Below are 18,111 nucleotides of genomic sequence, written 5' to 3'. Positions count from 1 at the left end.
AGAAGTCTGGTAGTCAACGTTTCTCACTTATTTTTCACACATCTAATTGTCTCTTTATAAGCGAGCCTATAAATAACACCTTTCCAAGGCAGAAATCATCACAAAGTTTGCAAATCAATGCAGGTAGGAAAGGTAATTTCCAAATGCTTCAACTATTGAACATATTTTTGACAAGAATAACATAATTGGGAAAAGCTGATTTGAAATAAGAACACCCACTAATAATAGATTTCTACTTGTATGGCATTTGCTTGCTTTTACTTTTAAGTAAAAACTGTCTAAATTTGGGAAAGCATTCTCATACATTGGATTTCATTTGTGTTTTGTCATGTATTATATAATTGTATATATAAATACACGCACAGAGAGAAAATGGTTAATATCATATTACTGAACTAGTAAAGTCTAGTCTTGACCAGCTGGATACCTCTAACTCTGTGAGATTTTCATGCTTAATAATAATCAATAATTTTAAGTCACATAGGCTTAGCAAAAAAAAAAAAAAAGAAATTCTATCTATGGGCTCTTTGGAAAAGACATTGGCTCGTATTTTAGGCTTTGTGAATAATAATTTTTCTATAACTATATCATCTGACACCATAACTCAGAACTTTTCATTTATTTATAATCCATGTTCACAAAAAGCATTGTGCATGTGAAACATAAACTTATATTGCTATTGTTCAAAGCTGTTTTCAAGTATAGGAAAAAAATCTGATGATCCAATATCCTATCAGCCTCAGATGATTTTTTTAATGCATATTCAGCTACTATTGAATCTTTTTAAAAATTTGGTATATGTACCTCATGTAACAGATGATAGCCATTACTGAAATCTTCCGCACTTTAGGGAAGGAATGGAACACGGGTTCTGCATACTTAGGCTTCAAATTACCCTCAGGAGTCTAGACAACCACATGAACCCAAGGATTAATAACCAGGGGCTGGGGAGATTCACACTGTGAGGGCTCAACCCTTTAGGATTGTTCTCACTAAAACTAAATAAACGTTTTTGGATATCACTTTGACTGGACTACCATTCCAAGGGGAATCTCAATATTGCAAAACCGGCTTCCTTAGGGATCTTGTTAACTGAGGAAGTACCTTCTCACAGTAACCAGGATCTGGGTCATCTGCACTTCCAACTCCCAAAGCCCTTCATGCCTCCTGCTCTCTCCATTACAGCCTTTATTGTTTGTAGCTATTCCAAGAATTCTAAAACCATACAATTGGACATTAAAGAAATTGGTTTCCTTATGGTTTTTATGTACTTAATAATATATATCAAGAGGTAAGTGATACCAAACAGTCAAGCCCCCAAATTGGGACTTAGCCCAGGAGGTTCTTGGCTTTGCCCAAGAAAGAATTCAAGGGTAATCCAGTGGGTTTTGGATAACTTTTATTAAATGGTACTGCTGTTTGTGGAGCAGTGCTAACTCATAGTCAGTGTGCCCAAACTCTGCAATCTATGGTCTCCTGGCAAAGTTATTTATACTTATGTAAACCCAATTTCAATTATATGCAAATTAAGGAGTGGGTCAATGCAAATTGAGGGGTAGATTATTTAGAAATTTCTAGGAAAGAGGGAAGTAATTTCCAGGTCATTGCAACAGAGATGAGTGGTAACTTTCAAGTTGTTGCCATAGTGTTTATAAACTGTCATGGCACTGGTGGGAGTGTCTTATGCCAATGAGCAATGAGGGCAGCTAGGGACTGCTTATGTTGACATCTGCTGGTTCCTGCCAGTTTCTTCACTTTATCCTGTCTGAACCAAATCCTGTTTTGGTCAACAAGGTTGTGACCAGAAAGTAAGTCCTGCTGGTCTCCTACTTCATAAGGACCATGAATGAACCAAAGCCATTTGGTATGGCCATCACCAAAATTTTGGAGCAGCCAATGAAGGCAGCACCATTGAGATATGGACAGGAGAATCACACAACAGCAAAAACTCATTTCAAATACATGTAGTTTGGCTGTTTGCTTTGCTTTTGTTCTAACATAACTAATTGGATATCATGTTAGCTCTCTTGGTAACTCCTTTAAAGATAATTATTTTTGTGTGATTATTCCCTAGTGAATGAGAATAATAGATATAACTGGTAATGAACTGAATATGTATTTATGTAATCAGTTTCTGTCAATATGTATTCTTAGTATTTAAAATATCTCAGTGACGCTTTTTACATTATATCAATGAGTGCTATGTTACATGATGTTTAGAAATATAGTACATATTCAGGAAAAAAAATCCAATATGATGTTTTGCTAATGAAGACAATTGAATATTTTAATGCAATGTGATCAGCTGTTATGCTATCTCCCCCATGTACATTCTGACTGGATAACAATGATCACTTCTGTAAATTTATTCTGAGTCCTAACTGCCACCTTCTTTCCCTTGGACAGCTCCTGTTGGAGCAATTCACCAATTATAATAAACTCAACTCATTCTGTAATATATTGATAACTATTGAAATTAAAAAAGAGAAACCTCAAGCCTGTAATCCCAGCACTTTGGGAGGCCGAGACGGGCGGATCACGAGGTCAGAGATCGAAACCATCCTGGCTAACACGGTGAAACCCCGTCTCTACTAAAAAATATGAAAAACTAGCCGGGCGAGGTGGCGGGCGCCTGTAGTCCCAGCTACTCGGGAGGCTGAGGCAGGAGAATGGCGTGAACCCGGGAGGCGGAGCTTGCAGTGAGCTGAGATCACGCCACTGCACTCCAGCCTGGGCGAAAAAAAAAAAAAAAAAAAAAAAAACCTCAAATCCTTACAGCATACAAAGTTAACTAAAAGTAAATTAGAAATCAAATGGAGAATGGGATGTATAAACATCCTTAAGTATGTGCATCTTTGAGACTTGAATTGCATTGTGAAGATAAATGTACCACTTTATATTTTAAAAATATCATGAGTGCAATACATTGTGAAGTCTTGTGTTACATATTTGTAGAATTACAGAGACGAATACAGATTGGGGTCAAGCAACACTCTTTCTTGCAAATGTAGACGCTGAGGCAAGAAGAAACAGATCCTGAACAAAGCAGTTTCAAATTAAAAAAAAAAATTCATGATGCTTGAAAGTTAAATTTCAAAGGAACTTAGAAACTGAAATGAGCACAAATGTTTCAAGCTTGCTTTCTATTTTTAAAAATATCCTTTGATGATAATCGTTTAAATACTGGAATACAAATTATAAATGAATTTCATATAATAGGCAATAAAATCAAGTATGGCACTTTTATTACAGACATTTATCAGTAAATCAAATATGAAAGAAATGCACAGCCCTGGCTATGCAGAAACTATGTTACCGATTAGCTGAGAAAACTCTTGGGAGGAGGAACCTATTTATAAAACAAAATCACAAAAGTTTTTGGATGCTCATTTTGTTTTACACTTAAGATAAAAATCTGCTAATGAGTTTCTATTTCTTTCTAAATTTTGTGCCTAAGTTCTATATTATTTGACTTGTCTATCTGGAGTGTAGATATGAAAGAGCTATAAAAAGATGGAGAAGAGCCAACAACAGTGAAGTAGTAAAGTTGGAAGCTTCTGGAACATCAAAGAATCCAGTGCTGGAAGAAAATGAAGAGTCATTGAGGAAGGGACTCTTTTTGCAACCTGTGGGGGATGTTCTCAGCAAGCTTTCAAAAGAGACAGCACTCTTGCATAGAATGAGAACTGGGAGTGTGTGAAGGGTGTAGTTGGAAGGGGTCACTTGTTACGGCAATACCCTTTACATAAAATTATGATGTAATAGGTATGCATGCAACACATAATGCAGCCACCATGTAATCATACTTCTTATGTCTAAAAAAGAAGTCCTAAATGACAAATGATGTTTAACACTCAATTCATTTTCCACGACTTGCTTCATGGCCAGGTGAGCTGTACCATCATTCTCACCCTGTACTTAGTTTAAAGCTCTGCTGCTGATGTCTTCAAATCCTTAATCATTTAAGAATAAAGGACCTGCATGTTCATTTTAAGTTACGAATTAGGTAGCCAGTCCTCCCATATATCACATAGACCCATAAAAGGTATCTGTTTGCTTGCAGGTTACAAAATAAATAGATACACCTTAGAATGATCCTAAGTATGTTTAATGGAATAAATGTAATGTCCGTAATCCCCTAGTAAGTTTGTGGACATTATGAAGATAGGTGTTGAGAAGTTTGAAGGGAATGTGCTTTACCTTGTTTCCAGTGTCATGCTACCTTGCTTGTTAAAGTCAACTGTCAACACTGGGTTTTGCAACTACTCACATTCTAGCTTGGGGAAGGAGAAATTGACGCAGAAAACACAGTTTCCCTCTGGTCATTCAGCCTGTAAATAGTGCTATAGATGAAAATTTGTGCTCTGAGATTTTAGTCATGTTATTTTCTTAGAAATTGAGAAGAAGAAATTTATAGGAATGCACCTAACAGTGATGGCTTGTGCCTATGGTTACATAATTTTTATTTAGCATAATTTCAACATTTTTCCTGTCAATATTTTACTTGCTGACCCCAAATCCCTCAGATTTGAAGGGGAAATAATGTTATTTCTCACATATAAATGAATCAGACAGACATCAGGAAAGGAAGACTAACAAGACTAAGTGAACCTTGATTTACAATTCCCCATGCCCTTTAGGTCTGAAAACTTTCCATTTCTGTCAGAAAAACATGTAACTTATTTTTTCTCACAAGAAATGTACTCTACATATTATAAATTAGCAGAGAGGACAAAGATGCCCAGAATATCTCTGCATTAATGACCATGTAAAAAGAAGTTCCAGTGATTACCGCAATTACAGTATTAAAAAAGAAAAACTAAACTAAACTTTCCTCTTCTCTTGAAACACACAATCCTTTCAACTCGGAAATTAGAATCAGGTTTGAAGTATTAATAATGTAATCCTATGACATATACCATTGTCTAGTTGATCAACTGGTAAGGCTTTATCTCCATAGTGTTACATGGAAATCCTGTTATTCTGCAGCAAAGCCAAAATCACAAGCCAATCATTAGTAGCAGCAAAATATTTAATCCTTGAGCTTAATACACGCTATTTTTGGACAAGTTATATAAGGCAGGAGCGTATGATTGTGAGCAAATTGTCAGGAACTTGTCAATGTCTTTTTAGGTTGTCAAGAGTAGGCATAGAAGGGAAGAGGTGGGTGTTTGAATTTAGGTTTCTCAGATCTGTCATTCAGTCAAACAGAAGCACGCTTTCACATTCACAGGATTCATACCATAAATCAAATACTTTCATTTACTTCTCCTTTAATACTTGCTTAATCATGACTGTTTCTTCCTTATTAGACTTTCCATGTGGTTTCCAAGCCCTATCTCTACACTGGTATAAAATACGCATTCCATGTCTATGAAAGCTCTAATGAATGAGCTAAGATTGAATTTACTTCTCTGTTCATGCACATTACAATGGTCATTCCCAAAAGGTGTTCATGAGAATAAATGAATATTGCTCTTTTTGTAAATATGAAAAACAGGATCAATGGCATTAAAATATTCATTTAGGATTACAGGTACTGATGAATATTCATAATCATAAATTTATATATTTGAATAATTCCAACTCCATGATAAAGGCAAAATTATTTTTCAAAAGAGAAAATGTGGATTTTCACAGTGATTAAAAAAATCAGTGACACACATCCACTAATATTCACACCCACCCACCCTTCCCTACACACACAGGATCAGAAAAACTGAATTCATTAAAATATCAATTAATAACCAAGATAACAATGTCCCATGTTATAGTCTTAATGTAAACAGTTTCAGCCTAAAAGCAGAACAGAACAAACCAACTACATATTCTATCCATACCACTTTTCAACCCAGTAAAAATTGTTCCCCAAAATTAAAAAATAGATATATTTAGTTTAGCTTTTGATTTGGCAGATCATCACCCTAACTGTTATGTGTAAACTAATTTCCCTGAGAAAAATAACATCTGGAAGAATAAACTGAAACTACTACCTATTATATTACATGGCAGAGAGGTTTCTGCTTGAGATGTAAAGATTACCACGTATAATTTCCTATGTGAATGAAAACACAAAACTAAACACAAGTAAAACTCTGAGGTAAAGTATCAAAATTTTCTTAAGCATTCAGGAGATAGAAACTGAAATACTTTTGAATATATAGCATTATTTTTAATTTTAAGATACTGATGAATAAAAGAAAATATTTTAAATGGTGATAAATCCTCAATAATATGATGCTTACCAAAGTAGACATATTGAAAGAAGCAGAATAAAATAGTTGTTATTAGTGTCAACTATATTTAGAAATAATAATATTAATTGTAAGAAACAAATTATAACTCTACAAGTAACTCTACAAGAATGTCACATTTCAATTTTTACCTGTCTTTGGCTCCACTGAGAAGTATGGCTGTCCTTGCAGAATACTGTAGACCACTCTGGCACTGTTGCCATACGTAGGATCATCAGCATCTGTCGCTGTCACTTGTACCACTGAGGTCCCTAGATGCCAATCCCAAAGCCACTGAATTAAAAACTCCCAAATACCACAAAACAAAATAACTTAAAAATGTTACTGATTCCACATTAAGCATATTTGAAATTTTTCATTTATCTTTTTCAAGGCACATAAAAAATTGACACAGTATTATTTTAAAATAAACCAGCTCCAAAAAAATGATAAATATTAACAAAGCCCTTGAAATATTTAAGGGATAAGAAAATATTCTGGCAAAAAAAAAAAAAAAATACCATCGATGATGCCCATTAGGCTGGGATATACTCCGAATCGGATGGGACTGACACTTTAGGTGTCTCATCCATTGGGCTCAGGTAATATATTTTCATCAAGAGCAGCTTCTGTAAGACTCAATCACTGTCTAGAAAACAGCAATGACAACAGCATCTTGGACACTTGAATCATTGCAGGTACAAAAATGTCATAGTTAAGATGATCCAGATAGAAACCAAAATGTCATTAACTGACAAAGAATATCTGATGCACCTAACTGGATATTAGGTGGTTACCCTATCTCCTTGGGATTTTTTAACATTTTCTCTGCCAATTGATTTAAAAACAAAACAGGAAATGAAAATTTAAACCAAACCTCTTGTAAAAGAGGAAAGCCATGGCAACTTGAAAAATTGCATCGATAGTTTTTTGGTTGTTACATATGATGTACAACATACGATATTACATATGAAATGTTGTATTCTTTCTTCATTTGCTATGTATTCACACATTCAATATGGAAAGCATTTCTTCTCAGCTGTTATTTTTTTCCATTTGGAATGTAATCTTTAAAATATCAGAAAGACTCATGTTTGCTTAGTTTATATATTTAGTTATATATTATCATTTAGTAAATATCCTGTCTTTTAAATATGGAACAGGCCCCTTTCTTTATGTATTCTTTAAGGTCCTAGTTTGTTTCAAATAATTTCCTGAATATGACATTTTAAAGCTTACATATTTTTAGATTGACTTCTATGTAAATATCTCTTTCAAAATGCCTTAAGCAAGTCATTAGTGTCCATTTTGCTATATATCCACTTTATTTTCTATATATATTTCATTGCCAATTCCATTTTCTTTAAAATTATGTGGAAATTATGAAAGTTAAGTGTACAACATTATTCTTTAAATCCCAAAGTTTTTATTTATTTCATTATATTTTGAGATGGAGTTTCGCTCTTCTGCCCAGGTTGGAGTGCAATGACACAATCTTGGCTCACCGTAACCTCCGCCTCCCGGGTTCAAGTAATTCTGCTGCCTCAGCCTCCTGAGTAGCTGGGATTACAGACATGCGCCACCACGCCCAGCTAAATTTTGTATTTTTAATAGAGATGGGGTTTCTCCATGTTGGTCAGGCTGGTCTCGAACCCCCGACTTCAGGTGAGCCGCCTGCCTCGGCCTCCCAAAGTGCTGGGATTCCAGGTGTGAGTCACCACACCCAGCCTGAAGTTTTTTATTTTATGGACTTAGATGATTGTGCCCTGCAGATGTCTGGTGGGGCCACAGTGGTAAATAATGTGTATTTTAAAATCTTTTTTAAGAATTAAATTTTGAATATTTTAAATGTTATAATAAATTACATTGATGTTCTCTCTTTCCTCTATATGTATCAGCTTTACAATATTTATTTTGGTAATATGCCTAAGTATGATTTTGCTACTTCATTTTAAAAGAAAGAAAACAATTTTAAACCAAATAATAAAAACTAAACTTCAGTAAGTTTGGCTGTGAACAATAATACTTTTTTTTCCTGAAAAGTTCATGATCTCATTTAACACATATAGACACACAAACCAGATAACACACACACATATTCAGAAATAAATTTAAACTTTCCATGCCTGTCTATGTTCTTCTGGCAATAAATAAAATATCTTAGAGGCTTACTAGTGTGTTTAAAATTTTAGGATTAGTTAACATCTAATAAAAAAAAGATCCCTGGCTATTAAACACTGAAAACTTGCATGGCCTATATCATACTATTTGATGGTTATTATACTTGGTTAGACTTAAGCACTTTGATTAACTGTAGTGTTTGATAAACTGTAAGTCCATACAACATATATTATGTAGTTTAGGTATTCCATGTTCTAGGTCCCAATTTTTATATTAACTTAATTGTCTGAGTCAGTGTCAGATAAACCCTGAAGACATCTGAAAATAATTTTCTAAGAAAGTTCTGAACCCATTTGAATCAGCCAAGTAAATAACTTAAATATACATTATTTAAACACTGTGACATGGGCCTGGTGCAGTGGCTCACGCCTGTAATCCCAGCACTTTGGGAGACTGAGTAGGGCAGATCACGAGGTCAAGAGATCGAGATCATCCTGGCCAACATGGTGAAACCCCATTTCTACTAAAAATACAAAAATTAGCTGGGCATGGTGGTGCACGCCTGTAGTCCCAGCTACTTAGGAGGCAAGAGAATCTCTTGAACCCGGGAGGCGGAAGTTGCAGTGAGTCAAGATCATGCCACTACACTCCAATCTGTAAATACAGCGAGACTCTGTCAAAAAAAAAAAAGAAAGAAAAAGAAAAGAAAAAATAAAGAAAAGAAAAAAAGTATTGTGACATGAAACAGCATGACTATTAATGACTGTTATGCACACTTAAATAACATAAGTTATTTAACTTATAACATACATTAAGTATGCATAATAGTCATGCTGTTCCATGTCAGAGTGCCATCAAAATCAAAACGACAGTGCACTACTAGATTTTTCTTTCTTTTTTTTTTTTTGAGATAGAGTCTTGCTCTGCCTCCCAGGCAGGAGTGCAGTGGCGAGATCTCAGCTCACTGCAATCTCCGCTTCCCAGGTTCACACCATTCTCCTGCCTCAGCCTCCCGAGTAGCTGGGACTACAGGCGCCCGCCACCACGCCCAGCTAATTTTTTGTATTTTTAGTAGAGACGGGGTTTCACCGTGTTAGCCAGGATGGTTTCGATCCCCTGACCTCGTGATCCGCCCGTCTCTGCCTCCCAAAGTGCTGGGATTTCAGGCATGAGCCACTGTGCCCGGCCACTATTAGCTTCTAAAACAAAAAGTTCACATATACCTATATACAATTTGTATATCTATATTTTACGTGGGAAATGAAAACACTGGCAAGCCAATGAAGAACAACCAAAATGTCCATGAGAACTAGGAGTATGAAGTTGAATTAAATTGCTCAAACACATCTCAAAAATTCCTGATTGACCAAACATTACTAATTTGGGGAGGAAGATGTGCCCTTTCTTTTTTCTAAAACCTCCAAAATCTTGTAACAGTTACTGTTGCTGCTGCTCTTGTTGGTAAGTAGGAACAGCAGAAAGCACTTGGAAGGTGTGGATGGTAGTGAGGAAGAGTGAACACACCTGTTTGGTCACAGAAATGCTAGCAATGCTTACATATGTGCTAATTATAGTAAGATCATGCCAATGTGGTTCAAATTCTTCTTGGCCACAAGCATTGATTCTTCTGGCTCCTTGTCATTTGGCATTTGTCTAGCAGCTAGAAGCATGGTGGTGCCCCAAATAATTTCCCCTCTCTCTTCTAATAGGAACAGAAATTTAGGGCCACTAGACTGTGATCCCTTTAAGAGCACACATTATACACATCTTTGCAACCCCACTCCTCAGGGTCATAGGTATGTTGACTGTATGATTGGATGAATGAAATGACCTTTAAAAAAAAATAAATCACATTGGTTAAAATGCCCATGTGTTAAAATACAAGTTCCGTTATTATTTTAAATAAACTTCCTATTTCAATATTAAAAACAGCAGGAAATTAATATATAAATCAACTGATCTCTCACTCAGTCTTGTAACTTTTTATTTTTTTTGTAAGATTGCCTACACTTAAATTACATACTGGCTGTAAACTATTCCAAAAGTACTTGAATAAATGAAATTTAAAAGAGAATTTCTATTATTCGACATACATAAAGTACACACTAGAAGTACTTTACTTGCTATCTTTCTAGTAATGGTGCAATGATAAAAGGCCTTTGAACAAAAAAGCCTTCATTTTTTTAAATATATACCTCCAAATGGGTATCTTCTTACCATTGCTATAAATTCACTATAAATTTTCATTCATTTAAGTTTTTGGATAATTTTTTTTAAATTAATGGTGGCATGGACACATGGCAGGGAGCAACACACACTGGGGCCTGCTGAAGGGTTGGGGGAGGAGGGAGAGCATCAGGAAGAGTAATTTAGGGATGCTGGGCTTAATACTTAGGTGATGGGATTATCTGTGCAGCAAACCACCATGGCACACGTTTACCTATCTAACCTGCACATCTGCCCATGTATCCCTGAACTTAAAATTTTAAAATAATCAGTGGTGGCATGTGGATGGCCATTTGTAGGTTCAATCATACTCATTACAATTAAATAGATCAGCCAATCCAAATATTAGCCTGGCTAGCCATCAATGTCCTTCTTGATACACTGGCCATAGAGAGACGTTTAGAACAATGAATCAATATCTTAATAGCATGGAAAGAAAAGTAAAAGATCATCACTGGCCTGTGTCTGGAAGAATTCTGTTTGTTAACTTCTGAGGCATCACTGTAATCATTTAAAAATATAAATAAATATCAAGTTGAAAAAATGTAAGATCAAAGTAATTTCCTGAAAACATTGAAATAGCTGTATAAAAACAATTTCCTAATTTTCCATACAAACAAATTAATAAGTTAAGTTAATGGATATTGGCCACCAACATCTCTCAAATGTTTCCCTCACCCTAACTGATAATTGCTATGCACATACTAATATATATACATATATAGTATGTATATATATACACATACTAATATAATATATATATATTCAGTACTTAAGGATGATTTAATTTGAAATAAAAAAATCCCCAAATCAGCCACAGGCTACAAAGCAGATTGTTCTTTACTTACCCACAGGAGACATTTCTGGAACTCCTGCCGTGTATGGGCCATCCAAAAATTTGGGTTCATTGTCGTTGATATCCTGAATTTTGATGACAAACTCCGACTCGGGCTCCACGGGTTTGTTGGTGAGCCTGTCCAGCGCTTGAGCTCGGAGCGTGTAGTAGGCCTGCTCCTCACGATCCAGTCTCTTGGTGGCATGAATATCCCCAGTGTTCTCATCAATAATGAAAATGGAACTTGCCCCTTCGCCTGACAAGATGTATTTGATGGAACCATCTCCTTTATCAACATCAGAGTGAAGCTGGTGAAAAATTCATGTGAGATGAGATTAACTTACAAGAGAGTCAGCGATACGGAGATATGTAAAAATAATTCTTATGTCAGGTAAGAGTACAGGAAATTTTATTGTTCTTGGAAAGACAAGCTGAACGCTTATTGTGCACAACAGAAAGGCTATGAGAAATGTGTCAGCTTGTACTTGTGAGCAAGACAATTTCATTTCTTCCTGTAAACAGTCACATTTCCAAAGGTATTTTATATCAGTCCCAAAGTTGGGAACCGATTGTAGTGTTATTTTTTATTTGATCTGTCCTTGCCAGTTTTAGCCATCTTCTTTGAACAGAGCAGGCATTCAGTAAACATGTATAATTGGTTGACTTGATCTACTCCAAGCAAAGAAACTTTCTATAGGACATTTGTAAATCTAGTTCCAACATACCATTTAATATGCTTAGAAACCCCCATATTATTTAAGGGTGCCCTTCTCTCCCTCCTTCCTGCCCTGTCCCCACTCACACTCCTTTCTGTGATTAACGAGTATAGCTGGATGTCCAGTCTCTAAATCTGTCTCCAAATCCTGTTCTGTATTTCAAAAATTAGAGCTGAAAAAAAATGACACAGCTCTCTCAAGTAGGAATTTTAAATCAATACACGCATGAGACGTCAGCTAAACCCTTTCTTGAAATACCAAGAACTGCATTCGACTTGCATGATTAAGCACAGCATCAGCAGCACAGCAGTCCCTCCTGATTTGCGTTTCACATCTGGAGCTGTCCCTGCTGTATGTCAGAACATTATGCTGAACAGAGGAACCTCAGGAAACTCAGACGTAATTATACATTTCCCTGAACTTCATAACCTGAGAAATGCGCTACTCAATCCGTCATTTCAACAATCTTTCACCCCCTATAACTGCCATCATTCTGGGCTTTGGTTAATATGAATGTAAAACCCAATTTACCAAATAATAAAGCTTTTCACTGCCCTTCAGAACTACGTTTGCATTTTTTAAAAGACAAGGTGCTAAAGAGATATAAAATATGAAAAATCAAAACACCAAGGAAAGTATGGACAGTACATTTTCATCCTTCCCTGGCAGCTGTTGAGGACATAGCTTTTTGTACCTTGAAATTCTGTAAATGATTGTTTTACTGCAATGTAACAGCTGTGTTTATCCTCTGCTTCCAAGTACTTGAATACCTGATTTATCTTTTGGTTTCAATGGGACTAAATAATACAAAAAGTAAATTTCTGGCACGAGTTATAATTTAATTTTTTTCATTGTGAATTATCTAGTGGATCCTAAGCCACACGTTTATTCAGTGTACGGAAAAGGTGTGTTCTTCAACTATTGTGAATTATTTAACTTTCTTATGTCATTTTTAGGGTTATGATTATATATGTAACTCCCTCTAATTTATAATACAAAGGGTGAAATATGAGAATTATTATAGTTTTAATTATTAAGAACTTCCTAGATGTCAGTCACTATGCTTAACATTTTTTTTTTTTTAACAAAACAATACTTTTATTTTAGGTTCGGAGGTACATGTGAAGGTTTGTTACATGGGTAAAACATTATTTACATAGTAACTCATTCAATATTCACATTTTCCCTTAATCCTACTAATAAATGAGGAAACTGAGGTAGAGAAAGGCTAAGAACCTTGCCTGAAGTGGCCCAGCCAACTCTCTGGCAGACCCAGGATTATGAAAACTGGCAGGCTGGTCTAAAGCCCACATCCCCACTCCCTATAATGAGATCCAGCCTCCAGGATAGGGACTGTTGTGCTGTGTGCTAGGGTCTTCAAGAGTTGATGCAAAGGGGAATGTGAGGAAAGAAGGGAATATGCAACCAACCCCACCTGATCACCCCCCAAATCTTCAAGAAGCTCAGTGCTTGGAGTGGTTTCCATCTGCACATTTTATGACTTACCAGCAGGGTCTCTTCTTGCCATTACATAACAATAAACTCCACCACACTCAGTAGCACATAGCAAAAAACTTGACTCCCAAGACAAATGCAGATGATGGATGAAAATAAGTTGTTTTTAAAACAAGCTTCCAGTCCCTGGGCCGCTTAAATGTTTAATGCTGCTCTCCTAATGCTCTCTCACCCTCATCTGTGCTCCTATGGGGTGGCAGCTGGTAGCAACTTATCTACACGTTACTGCTGACAGTGGTGTGCAATGTTAGAAGAACATCCAGAAGACCACAAGAAATATCAATTATACATGAGTCATGTCTTTAATCAAAGCTTTTTTACACTGAAATCACATGAATGATTTTCATTCACAGAACCAACCCTTATGATTCATTTACCTAATTCCTACCAGCTGATCACTGTTTTCGTGGCATGGCGCTACAATGTCCCTGTGGTATTTCAAGTATGAGAAACAAAACAAATTTATTTTCAAGAAAAATCACACAGTAAGTCCTGACTGTGAACTTCAACCAGAGCTCTGACGCTGCATTTTATTAAACATTATGGGGTTGTCAGTTGTTCTCCATTACTGACAGCATCAGAACTTAAAAGTTTCATACTGCTTGATTCTCCAATCATTCAACAACCAAATTCTTCCTCTTCTACTACCTACCCATGCCCTACCCATGCCCCACCACCCCCGGTCCCCCACACGTCCTGTTTCAAGAGCCCTAAACTTTACTATTCTTCCCGTCACTGACAATTTTCTCCCAGCTGGTACCATCACTAGGCTTCTAACCACTGCCAAAATTCACAAGCAGAAAATTGCTTGGAGCCTATATTCAGTGTCTTTGCAATGTTACTGTAAGCATCTGTGGTTAAAGGTGACCAACTTTGAATTGTTAAAATGGGTACATAATTATCTGAGGCATTCAGACATTTAATCTGTGAGACTTTGTGCATTTTACTAATCCTAATAGGTGGAGTGAAATCCACACTCTTAGTAAAAAAACTCCTCTCTCCTTGATGAAAAAGAATGCTCAGCAAAGAAGAGACATGTTCTCAGATGTAGAAATAGCAAATCACGTTCTTAAGTTGACAAGTGTCTACGCAGGCACGTGTACACTCGGACACACCCACACGCATGGACACATGCATAGACACCTTTGAGAATAACTATAACAACCCGAACAGAGAAATGTTACTCTCCACTGTGAAATCCTTTGACCAAGAAAAAAACAGGCTATGATCCTATAAAATGGTAAATAAGTACATAAGCAAAATAAACAGTGCAACCAAAGACAAGTATTTGTGCTCTATCTGGGGGCAGAACAGCGAATCACCTAAGTCTATTCTACTCACAAATACCCTTGCAAATGTGAACCTGAGATTAGCCTAAACAATAATAAAAAAATATTAATAAGCAGACAAAATTTACCTTTACTGCCTGGGTTCCTAAATCATTTTCAAAGCATTTGTTTTAACTTCAAAGTAACTATTTACAGATTTTTTTTTTCAAATGAGCACAAAAAGTGAGAGGCATAGAACCTTAGTTGAATGTAGCTCATGATAAGGCAAAAGATAAGCTGAGGAGGAGGTACGATTATGTAAATCCTGTGTCATTATGTCAGCATTATGTCAGCAATATGTAAGAAATATCAGACTCTCATAAACTACATAGACCATGAATGCAAATCACATTTTACATGTATCCTAAAATATATCTGTGAATAATCCATTAATGTTCCATCAGGCCCTGCTTGATAGAGCACCCCCCACCACGAGTCTATTGTATCCGAGCCCTTTTTCATTCATTCTGAACTATAATCCTAGTTCAGAATCATCAAACCTTTCACTTGGGCTATTGCAAAACACCTCAATTATTTTTTAATTTAATAACTCACATTGTCTAGGCTGTCACAATCAAATTATTTCCTCTAAAACATACATTAAATTATATCACACCCCTCATTAAATATGTTTTTGTCCACAGGAGTATCTTTACTGATAAGTGCTGAAAGATGACACTGAGATATCATAATATATCATATTTGCACAACAATGTTAGCTCTGAAGGACTTTCATGATAGATCAGCCCCTGAGCGTGGCATGGAGCTTCCCGATGGTCCAGCCAATTATGGCTGATTATTCCAGAAAGCATTTATTGCTATGTTTATGCTCATTTTAGAGCCTGTGGAAAGTATATCTGTGCTGAGAATTCAACTCTTTTGAAGTTATTTCAAAGTGTATGGAACATTTACTGGGCTGACTCTTGATCCTCCTTCTTTGGCCTTTTCAGCATGCTCACCAAATATATTTCATTGCTTCCCATGGTCTATGGATTTAACCGAAAATTCTAGGCATGAGTCCCAATCTGATTCCATTCTATCTCCCTGGCCTTGTTTTTCCACCACATCTCACACTGTAGTCTATGGTCCAAGCGTGTTGGACTAGTTCTCTCTGCCTGAGTATAGGAAGCATTTCCCATTCTTCCCAACGCACCCACTCACAGACATCCAATTCAGCTCGATGCAAGTTCCCTTTTTCTGAAGTTTTACAACTGTCCTGTTTATTTCCCATAATTTCTTATTTCAATTTCTATGATAGAATTCATTTAATTCTGCTTTATACTGAAAATCTAGTTATTTTTATATTCAACTTTAATTTATAAACTCCTTAAGAACTAAGTTCTTTTTATCACTATGTTCTACATCCTTAATAAAGTCTGCTGTATTAAATTTGGTAAATTTATAATTCACTTTGTAAAATAGCAGTATTTGTTTTATTTCAATTTCTGCCCTTTTAAGTTTTAATAGCTTTTTAAAGAAAAACAAAACAAAAGAAAAAACATCCTGTATCTCTGGTTTGTTCTCCATAATCCTCTGAACCACTCAGATGGAGTTCAGATGCCTTGCTTTGTTGCTCATGGTAACACTTAGTGTATGATTTTGTACTTTCACACTTACATGTTTTTGTTCCCCAGGAGACAGAGCCCTGGTAGAAACAGGAATCTTTCTTATTCCTGTTTCCTCAGCTTTTATACAGTAGTTCTCTCTCCCTTTTTTTCTCTCTCTCATAAATACACTGATACACACACATGTACGTGTGTTAACGGAGGGTTGAAACCTACTTGCATGTCCTTGGGTGCCAGAATATCCATTACCTTCATTAATTTTGTTTTGTTTTGTTTTGTTGTTTTGTTTTTTTGAGACAGAGTCTTGCTCTGTCGCCCAGGCTGGAGTGCAGTGGCCGGATCTCAGCTCACTGCAAGCTCCGCCTCCTGGGTTTACCCTATTCTCCTGCTTCAGCCTCCGGAGTAGCTGGGACTACAGGCGCCCGCCTCCGGGCGGCTAGTTTTTTTTTGTATTTTTTAGTAGAGACGGGGTTTCATCGTGTTAGCCAGGATGGTCTCGATCTCCTGACCTCGTGATCCGCCCCTCTCGGCCTCCCAAAGTGCTGGGATTACAGGCTTGAGCCACCGCGCCCGGCCCACCTTCATTAAATTTTTATCCACCTTATTTTTAAATTTCAGATTGTAGAGACCAAAACTAAAAGAGCAACGCACTGATGTTCTGGTGATCTTTTTACATCTATATAACCAGATTACACACGATATGAACTACCCGGTCTACCACTTTCAATCCATCTGCTTAAATAAAAGTCTGAAAATGGAAAACATCCTCTATTTAGGAGATGAAGGTAAAAAAAAAAAAGTCAATTCAGTTTATTAATCAACTTTTCTTTCCTCTAGTACTTCTTAAATTCTGCTTCTTATTTGATCTTACTGATGATCTTGTCTTTACTACCTAAAGCTTAGCCCTGTAAAATGGAGACAAATATATTCACATTTGAACTTGCATAATTGTGACCAGTACTTGAGATGATACAGTGGACCAGGATTCATAAAGGTAAATTATTGTAATGTTAGAGTTGCACTTTTTGATGTCTTTGCCTTTGAAAAAAATACTAAATTTTCATGCCACGGAAAGACCATCTACAAACATAAGGTGAAATTTTATGAAAGAGATAATATGTATTGTGAAAGCTTTAACAATAACAAATGAAACCAGAAACTAAAGCCTCTGTGATGCTCACTGACTTATTTACAATAAGGATGACAATAATTGCAGTTTTGTATTAAATGTTTCTTTATATTGAACGTTGGAATAAGAAAAAATACATTGTAATATAAGTAAAACACATACTGGTGCCATTGCATTTGTGTCAAAAAAAATGAAGTAATGCTAGCAAAGTAAAAAATGTGTTTTTCAGAGCAGTAAGTTAATCAATCTGAGAGTGATTTGTGTTAAATATTAATAAAGTATTAAAAGTAAATTTTACCACTGATTTACTTATTATAGATTCCTGATTTTTAAAATTTAAAAGTGTATTCCAGATTATTAGAACCCATGCAGGGTAAGTCTATTAAAATTTTACAAGTTTACAATTATAAACAGTAACCAAAACAGCATGGTACTGGTACCAA

The 18,111-nt window shown here is 36.0% G+C and overlaps 1 protein-coding gene across 2 annotated transcripts in view; it reads right to left on the bottom strand.

Annotated features, from left to right (window-relative positions):
- Positions 1-18,111, bottom strand: part of CDH7 (cadherin 7, type 2) — a 138,762-nt gene that overhangs the window by 62,286 nt on the left and 58,365 nt on the right. For both annotated transcript variants that reach the window (XM_011944072.1, XM_011944071.1), the window contains exons 3-4: positions 11,429-11,723; positions 6,386-6,505 (exon numbers count right to left, since the gene is read on the bottom strand). In XM_011944072.1, the coding sequence (XP_011799462.1) occupies positions 6,386-6,505; positions 11,429-11,723 (415 nt within the window). The remainder of the gene's footprint in view (positions 1-6,385; positions 6,506-11,428; positions 11,724-18,111) is intronic.

This window comes from Colobus angolensis, unplaced genomic scaffold (assembly GCF_000951035.1).
Source record: "Colobus angolensis palliatus isolate OR3802 unplaced genomic scaffold, Cang.pa_1.0 Scaffold225, whole genome shotgun sequence".
NCBI lineage: Eukaryota > Metazoa > Chordata > Mammalia > Primates > Cercopithecidae > Colobus > Colobus angolensis.
This window is presented reverse-complemented; position numbering and strand designations above follow the sequence as displayed.